The 9,738-nt window shown below is 45.0% G+C and overlaps 1 protein-coding gene across 1 annotated transcript in view; it reads left to right on the top strand.

The window, feature by feature from the left end:
• Positions 1-311: 311 nt before the first annotated feature.
• STIM2 (stromal interaction molecule 2) overlaps positions 312-9,738 on the top strand; it is a 99,486-nt gene continuing 90,059 nt past the window's right edge. Inside the window, exon 1 of the mRNA XM_039329865.1 lies at positions 312-617. Within this exon, the coding sequence (XP_039185799.1) occupies positions 389-617 (229 nt within the window). The 5' untranslated portion in view covers positions 312-388. The remainder of the gene's footprint in view (positions 618-9,738) is intronic.

Here is a 9,738-nt window from a genome sequence, read left to right as displayed (position 1 = left end):
TTCCTTCCTTCCTTCCTTCCTTCCTTCCTTCCTTCCTTCCTTCTCTCCCTCCCTCCCCTCCTCCGTAGGCGAGCGAGCGAGCGAAACGCCGAAGAGGAGCAGGAGAAGGGAGGGGGAATGAGGGCAGCAGGGGAAAAGCAGCCTCGGCGTCGCTTGAGCCGGCTACGCATGCTCGGAGGGGCGGGGCTGCGGCTGGAGGAGTCCGGCGCCTGCGCGCCGCCCGGCCGCGGCGCGAGTGGGCCACCGCAGCAACCGCCGCGAGCGAGCGAGCGAGGGGGCGGGGCGAGGCGGTGGGCGGGACGGCGAGGCGGCGCGCGCCGGCTGGCTCGCGGGCTCCGCCGGGAGGGCGCCCATTGCGGAGCTGGAGGGTGCCGGCTCCGCCGCCCCGATGAGCTCCACCAACCCACCGGCACCCGCGGGCGGCGGCGGCGGCCGGCTCAGGCAGCTCCTCTGGCCGCCGCCGCCGCCGCTGCTGCTGCTCCTGCTGTTGCTCCCGCCGTCGGCTCAGGCGGATGTCGCCCTGACCGTCCCCGCCACGCCGGCCGGACGCTGCCCGTCGGGGGACAAGCGAGACAGCCCGGCCAAGGCTTCCGCTGAGAGGCGCCCGCTGGGAACCGGTAAGCTGAGCGGCGGCGGGGACGGGGACGCGGAGGCGGGGTGGGCGGACACGTGTCTCGGCGACGTGTGCACCGGACGCGGCTGCCACGTCATGCGCGGTAGCGGCGGCGGCGAGCGGGGCCCGGACGAAGCGGACAGGCGGGGATGCGGATGTGTGTCCGCGTGTGTATGTGTGTGTGTGTGTGTGGGGAATGAACAGTCGCCGCGAAAGGTGGGAAAGGATATTTCGGGGCACTGCTTGGTGGTCCCTTGTCCCCCGAGGGATGACCGGACACGGGTGTTGCGTGTCGAGATGAATTGCGGGGTGGGTGACTGGCAGGAGGGACGGGAGCTGGTTCCTGGTAGACAGACAGACATTGGAGATGATAGATAGATAGATAGATAGATAGATAGATAGATAGATAGATAGATAGATAGATAGATAGATAGATAGATAAGTAGGTTGGTAGGTAGGTAGGTAGGTAGACAGATCAGATCAGATCAGACAGAAGAGATGATAGAGAAGATACCATAGATAGATGTCGATAGATAAAGAGAAATAGACATTGGAGATGATAAATAAATAGATGGATGATAGACAGATAGACAGATAGATGGATAGATAGATATAGATTAGATCAGTGATTCTCAACCTTTCTAATGCCGTGACCCCATAATACAGTTCCCCATGTTGTGGTGACCCCCAAGTGGGTGTGGCCACCAATAAGAGGGAGTAGGACAGCTAGGGAAAAGGGAAAAAAATGGCGGACAGCGTGGTTTGGCGACCCCCCATGAAATGGTCATTCGACCCCAAATGGGGTCCCAACCCACAGGTTGAGAACCACTGGATTAGATAGATAGATGGAGAAAATAGATAAGAGATAGATAGATGAGACACAGACAAACAGAAGAGATGATTGAGAAGGTACTATAGATAGATAAGTAGATAGATAAAGAGAAATAGACATTGGAGATGATAGATAAATAGATGGATGATAGAGATGGATAGATATAGATATAGATGTAGATATAGATAGAGAAGATATAGAGGATAGATAGAGAAGATAGACATTACAGATGATGGATATAGATTAGATAGATAGAGAAGATAGAGGATAGATAGAGAAGATAGACATTACAGATGATGGATATAGATTAGATAGATGGAGAAGATAGATAAGAGATAGATAGATGAGACAGACAAACAGAAGAGATGATCGAGAAGGTACTATAGATAGATAAGTAGATAGATAAAGAGAAATAGACATTAGAGATGATAGATAAATAGATGGATGATAGATAGATAGATACAGATATAGATAGATGGATAGATAGATAGATAGATAAGATAGATAGAGAAGATAGAGAAGATAGACATTACAGATGATGGATGGATGGATGGATTGGGTGAGTGAGTGGATGATAATCCCTTGTTATTGTCTGAAAGATCCTTTGCAGGACTGGCAATGCTTGTTCCGGGTTTCCCCATTGCAATGACTGCTCCTATGCAAATGGGGTCTTGCAGGATACTTGGTTGGTTTCTTTTTTCCTCCCTTTCTTCAAAGGAGCTGCTTTTTGTCACCTAGCCCTGTGGCTGCTTTGGCCTTTCTCCACCAGCCCCTTGACCTCTGCCCAGTGAGGGTTCTTTTGCTCCTGGTTCTTTTTTTGCGGGGTGGGGGAGAGGGGGAACCCTATGCAGTTGGGAGGGATGTGTGTGTGGGGGGGGGAGGATCAACAGCAGCAGCAGCAGCAGCACCCCCAGCAACAGCAGTGCGCAACTGACGCTTCTCCATCCAGGCTTCGGAACCCGGCTCCAAGTTGCTGGAGCATCTTTACAAGACAGGAATATATTTTTGGGGGCAGGAATGTATTTTTTGGGGAGGGTGAGGGGTGCGAGAGAGGGAAGAGAAGGAGGGGCAATGAACATCAAGACCTGCGGCCCCAGGGGTGGGTGGTTGGGAGCAGTAGCCGTGGCCTTCAGCACAAGGGAAGGCACAACAACACACACCAGCACCGCGGGGCATCTTTGCTTTGGCGTCTTGCTGGAGTCTTCCTCCAGCCAAGTTGGAATGAGACAAAACAGTCCTGCGAAGGGTTCGTCTTGCACGATCAACAGGAAGACTCCCTGGAAAGTTGTGGAATTCAACCCCAGGAAACGGATTGGCCTTTTTTTTTTGTGTGTGTTGCCAATGAGGAGCTGGAATGCAGATTGTTTTTGTAGAAAATGTGCCGGGATGGTGGAAGATGAAGCTTGAGCCCCAGGCTACGGGGCCACTGTGGACTTCAGAATTTTTTTCAGAGGGAACATCCTGAGGGTTAAGGTTGACTCCTGGGATCCATCCATCCCAAACAGGGAAGCTGTTTTCAGAAGCCGTCTTTGTATGTTGTGTGTGTGTGTGTGTGTGTGTGTGTGTGTGTAGTACGTGTAAAACCAGCTTGTTACGCCCACACACCTGGCATGTCCTGGTGGTCTTCTTTCCACATATTAAGCTGATTCAACCCTGTTTAGTTTTTTTTTTTAGATCAGGCTAAGTGCTGCCACCTACTGTTAGGATGTATGTAACAACATGTAGGAAACATTTCATATTGAAAAAAGAGGTTTTTTTTGTTTGTTTTATTTCGTTTCTTCAAAAGATGGAAGTTGTGCTAAAGTTATCCCTATGACATCCAGTGTTAGATGTGAATTCTGGATTGGAAGCTGACCAGAAATTTGTGTTAGCTGAGAGCAAATATGGGTGAGAGTCTAAACAAAGAATTTTTTTTTTTTAAGTATGTAAGTAAATCAAAAGATATACATCTGAATAAAAAAATTACCTTCTGTGCTAGATCCATTTTAGGGTTTTTTTCCTAAGCGAAAAAGGCTTTAAGTTTTGTCAGTCTGTTACAAAAGACTGTTGCAGCAAAATTAGCAGCTTTATGGTACTTAAAAGACACAGCATAAACTCTTTTGGAGTACAATCTGATGAAGTACATTATTGTCAATAAGCACCACAATACGCCTTTATTGCTTAGCTTGGATAATTTTGATTTTATTTTCTGCCCTTTTTCAAACTTCTGAAGATCACTTTTGAGATGTGATATATGCCCTGGTCTCTCATCATTTTAAAATCAGATCATATCAGCATGCATAGGAACCTAAATTATTTTTATAATATATCACTTTGCATTGGTTTACATGTTCATTCTCCCACATCAAAGAGGTCTTACAGAACCAACCTTCCTTCCTTCCTTCCTTCCTTCCTTCCTTCCTTCCTTCCTTCCTTCCTTCCTCTAGCTGCAGATCATGTGTGAATAAATTAATGTATTGATCCACTACTTAACAATTCCACTCTGTGTATGCATTCACCCATTACAAGAGCTATCCATTTATTCCTAATTGACTTTTTTCTTCTTTAATCAGTTACCAAGTAACACAACAATTTTCTTCTTGTTCCATTATTGTTAAGTTTTCTGGGAGATATTCATGAAAAGCCCTTAAAAGCCACATAAACACAATTGATTGGGTCACTCTGCCCACTGGCTCTTGTCAGCATCCTCAGAGAACTCTTAAATTACTTTTGCAGAAGTTTTTTGTGTATGTTTATCCTGACAGTTTGTTATATAATGCTTTTACCAATTTAGAGGAGTGAACATTAAGATAAGAAGTCAGTAATTTCCTGCATCCTCCCTTGATTGCTTAAAAAAAGAGATGTTGCATTGGCTGCTGTCCAGTGCTCGGCTACAACAGCTGATCTTAAAGACATGGCACATGTTTTTGTTAAAAGATAAATAATTTCACATTTGCATTCTTTTACAGTTCCTGAGTGACTTCCATTTGGACCTAGGAACTTGTCCGCTTTCAATTTTTTGGGCAAACTTCAACTGCATCTTATTTTCACTCAAACTCCCTTTTTAAAATCTCCAATATAGAAACTGGAAAAAAGTAAAATATTTAGTTGGCTTTGGTATACTTTTCTTGACTATTTTAGAACTCCCCTTTGTTTTCCTGTAATCCAGTGGTCTAAACATCACCTTAGGCTGGATTCTTATTTTTGATATGTATTTAAGTTGTTGACTTCAAACCTTAAAACGGTTTTTTAAAAAAAATATATATATTTTTTTTGCATTCTCATTCTCTTTCTTCAGTGCAAGTTTTCATTCCCTTGTATTTTTCTTGATTAAATTAGGGCAAGAGCCTTATTTTCTGACAGTAGCCATACATTATTTCATCACTGTGCTTGTGATTGGACCTTAATTGTTTTGCGATATACCGTGATAATTCAATATTCTCCAGCTTCGTTTAATACACACATGCCTGTATAGACATAGCCACCCATCAAGAGTCAGATCACAGTGATCAATGTCATGTCATCTCAGCATAATGAATGTAACAATTTTGGGCTCCTTTATAGATTTGTCGTGCTTTGTATTCGCCATGACTCCTGTCTCTCGCAGGATGTGGGCAGCAGTGATAGAATCTACTTTCTGCATTGTCAGGATATTTATAATATATATTTTAAAATTAGGGAGATGGCGGGAGATGCTCTTCAAAACAGAAGTCTCTCTGACAGTTAAATAGCGCTCTGTTAAATGAAATAGGCAAAGATAAATAAATAAATACTAGTTGTCATTTTTTTTTTACAGTATACCTTAGGATCTTTTGGATTGGCACCAAAGACGGTCAATAGAAAAATATCACTCAAGCCATTTTGAACAATCACTCTCGATGTCATTTAAGTGATGCTATTGGAGACGAGTATTGTGGCTTTTTTGATTGGCATCTTTTATCCAGCTCTTGTAAGCCAGGACAAAGTATGGACGATATACTGTATATATCAACCTATATCAGGGGTAGGCAACCTTGGCTCTTTTATGACTTGTGGAGTTAATTCCCAGAATTCCTGAGCCAGCCATGCTGGCTCAGGAATTCTGGGAGTTGAAGTCCACAAGTCATGAAGGGGCCATAGTTCTCCCATGCTGGCTCAGGAATTCTGGGAGTTGAAGTTAGAAGTCATGTAGGAGCCATAGTTTCCCCATGCTGGCTCAGGAATTCTGGGAGTTGAAGTCCACACGTCATGACGGGGCCATAGTTCCCCCATGCTGGCTCAGGAATTCTGGGAGTTGAAGTCCACGAGTCATAAAAGAGCCAAGGTTGCCTACCCCTGACCTATATAAATGTCATATGTGCTAATCATGAAATGGTCAAATATTTCTGGTTCTCCCCCTTCCAGAATAATTTGTACTGTGGCAGAAATATAAAAATAAGAGCCCTGCTGAATAAGAACACCAACATTTTTTCTAGATATGTGGCCTTCGTTTTCATAGTTTATATAAATCAGGGTAATTTTAAACAGTGTTTGAGTTCCAACATCATTCTTTAGTGCAGCTGGTAATGTGTAGAAATGTGAGGTCTTACATTTGCATACTTTTCCTTTTCTTATGTGGCTGGGAGTATTTTTATGTCTGTTAATGCCAATTCCCTGGATAATGTGGTCCAAAACCTGCGGTTGATATTAATAATATTAGCTTAAAAGTATACCAAATTTGGAAACTATGTTTTGCAAAATTTCCTGGGCATCCTCCAGATCTGTAGGACATATCTGGAATAAGTCAGAGTGACTAAATCACCGTGTTGCATTTATAAAAATGTGATACTAACATCAAAGAAACTATGTAGCTGTGTAAAGAGCAACAGTGTGTGAATCCCACAAAGATAATTCTAAACGAGAAGACTGATAAGTTATGGGAAACATAAAAACTTCCAAACTCATTGTAACCATATAGGAGGAACAGTGTGAGAGCTGATGTCTCCATGTGAAATTGTTGTGTTTTAATGTAATTATTAAATTAGAATTCTAAGGCTAGTTCAGCCCATGGATTGGCTTCTTTCAGATCCACCCATGCACACCATGAGCCTCCCCCCTTTTTTTCATGCAGGACATAATTCACTTGATTTTTACAAAATTATTACTACAAAATGTGATGGTGGCCACTGGCCTTAAGAAGGGATGGGATAATTTAATGGAGGACAATTCCCTGAGATCTGTAAAGATAAGATAACCTCTATTGTCATTTTCATCAAAAATGAAATTTAGTTGCCTGCTCTCAAAGTGAACACATAGGTGACACGCACTTAAACATACTAGATCAGACACGTCAAATACAACGCCCGGGGGCCGGATGCGGCCCGTGAAGTGGTTTCATGTGGCCCGCGTAGCCATCTGGAAACAGTGAGGGAACGGCCCCTGCCGCCATGACCCTGGCCCAGGGTGGCCAGGAGCCAATGCACAATTTTGTGGAGGCATCTATGCTGCAACGCACTCAGTCTTAGCTCCACAAGGCCGTCTAGAAACAGCGAGGAACCAGCCCCTGCCGCGTCGGCCCTGCCCCCTGGGTGCATGCTGGGGAGGTGTCACCCTTTGTGAGGAATGAAGAAATGGACCATGCCTTGGCACTTGCCCCGGTCCCACCCCCTTCTGCCAGAGACCCTCAGATCTGTCCCACTCCTGCCCAGGCCCCCACAGGCACCATTGGCGCGAACGATGTAGAGCTGGCCATGTCCACCCAGTAGGCCACACCCACTCCATACACACTCACCCAGTAGGCTGCACCCACCCTGGCCACACCCACCCGGCCTCCCGAGGGCAACCGCAATGCTGATGCGGCCCTCAATGAAATTGAGTTTGATACCCCTGTACTAGATACAACATATGTATAGACCTACACCCCTACATATACATAACGTATGAATATTAAACACTGTCCAACTTGAATCTATAATGGAAGGAGATCTAATGAATTGTGGGCAGCATATCTACAAAAATGGTGACGGTGAGTTTGTTTCTACTTGGTTGCTGGACTAACAGAGTTTAACAAAATTAGAAGATCAGAATCTGTTGGAATTAAAATGAAATTAAACAGAAGACGGGTCTTGACCTGTTCCATCAAGTCACGCTGGCTGAGGAATTCTGGGAGTTGAAGTCCACAAGTCATAAAAGGGCCAAGTTTGAAGACCCCTGGTGTAGGAATGAGTCATGAGGGGTTTTTTTTTGCCTCTTCAGCAAAATTATACATTAATTATCAAAAGATGAGCCGAGGTGGCGCAGCAGTTAGAGTGCAGCTCTGCAGGCCACTTTAGCTGACTGTGTTCAGCAGGTCAGCGGTTCAAATCTCACCAGCTCAAGGTTGACTCAGCCTTCCATCCTTCCAGGGTAGGTAAAATGAGGACCCAGATTGTTGGGGGCAATGTAAAAATATATATATATATATATATATATATATATATATATATATATATATATATATACACACATACATACACATTGCTTACTGGTGTACACCGCTTAGAGAGTGCTTGCACTTAAAGCGGTATATAAGTCTCATAAATAAATAAATAAAAGTTGAAGGTTCTGGTCTTTCCTAAGTCAAATAAACACAAATGACAAATTCTTGACCAAGGCTTGATAAATATTTGAGTTGACATTCAGGATTTGGGATTGTACAACACTTGTAGCTAGGAGGACTCAGAGGAGTGGGGCTATCACTTGAGTTTTTCAAGTCTAGACTTGACCAGAATATTCCTCTTGCAAGTAAGTTACTCTGTCCAAGGAGCCCAGCTGCTTTGAGGATCAGAGATCGGTGCCTACCAAATTTTTTGACCCCACTGAAAGTAACTCTTCCAGTTTTTGAGAGTTGTATGTGCATTAGTACCTCTTGAGTTTGGGATGGCCCCGACTGAGATTGAAACTTGTATCTGGTTTTATAATTTACGACTTAATACTTTTCCAACTGGTCTGGTTCCTTTAACTTTGCTAGACGCCCTACCAACTGGAACAGCTTGCCTCCAGAAGCAGTAAATGCTCCAACACTGGAAGTTTTTAAGAAGAGACTGGACAGCCATTTGTCCGAAATGGTGTAGGGTTTCCTGCCCGAGCAGGGGGTTGGACTAGATGACCTCCAAGGTCCCTTCCAACTTTACTACTATTACTATTATTACTATTACTGAAGGGGGAAAAAAAAACTTCAGTCATACAGGTGTTCTCATGAATACAGGTGGCCTTTGACTTACAACAGCTCATTTAGCAACCGTTTGAAGTTACCTACCCCTGAAAAAAGGGACTTATGACTGTTTTCCACACTTACGACCGTTGCAGCCTCCCCGTGGTCACGTGACCAAAAATTCAGACGCTTGGCAACGGGCTCATATTTACAACGGGTTGCAGTCTCCTGGGGGGGGGGAATCACGTGATCACGTTTTGCGACATTGACAGCAAAGTCAATGGGGAAGCCGGATTCCCTGAACAAGCCGTGTTGCTAATTTAACAACTGCAGTGACTCCCTTAACAACTGTGGCAAGAAAGATTGTGAAACGGGACAACACTCACTGAACAACTGTCTTAATTACTTGTGGACTTCAACTCCCAGAATTCCTGAGCCAGCCACGCTGAGGGGAAAGGGAGAGGCTTCCAAGCTGAGCCATTGCTGGCTCAGGAATTCTGGGAGTTGAAGTCCACGAGTCATGAAGGCGCCTAGGCCTAGGCCAGAGGTAGGCAACCTCAGCTCTTTTATGACTCGTGGAGTTCAACTCCCAGAATTCCCGAGCCAGCCACGCTGAGGGGAAAGGGAGAGGCTTCCAAGCTGAGCCATGCTGGCCCAGGAATTCTGGGAGTTGAAGTCCACGAGTCATAAAAGAGCCAAGGTGGCCTATCCTTAGTCTAGAAATAATAGTGCACCCCTTACATCGGGCATGTCAAACTCGCGACGTGACATCGTGCAACATACCAGGCCAGTTTTGCCATTGCTGGCAGTGGGGTGGGCACGGCTTCCATGTGACACGTCCAGCCCGCGGGCCGTTTGACACCCCTGCCTTACATTCTCAGCTTTCCTTCTTCAAAGTGCCTTGTTGAAGGCTGTTGAGATAAAAATGCATTTTTCTATGTTGGCTGTGTCTTAGAGTTATCTGACTTAGTCATATAGTACTAGATACATGCCAAGCAGGACTGTTATGATTTAGTTACTTCCCCCCCCCCATTAGATTAGCTTTTGGCAATTTCTGAAGTTGCCAGGTTTGGGGCTGCTGTTTTTATGCCTTGTCAGGGAGTGACTCAGTCTTCCTCCCCATTGGCTTTCTCTCCATTTGTTCTCTTTCTCTTAAGGGTGTGC

Source organism: Crotalus tigris, unplaced genomic scaffold (genome assembly GCF_016545835.1).
Source record: "Crotalus tigris isolate CLP2741 ecotype Arizona unplaced genomic scaffold, ASM1654583v1 scf7180000024420.512544, whole genome shotgun sequence".
NCBI lineage: Eukaryota > Metazoa > Chordata > Lepidosauria > Squamata > Viperidae > Crotalus > Crotalus tigris.
The sequence above is the reverse complement of the archived record's forward strand: the minus strand, read 5'-3'. Positions and strand labels throughout refer to the sequence as shown.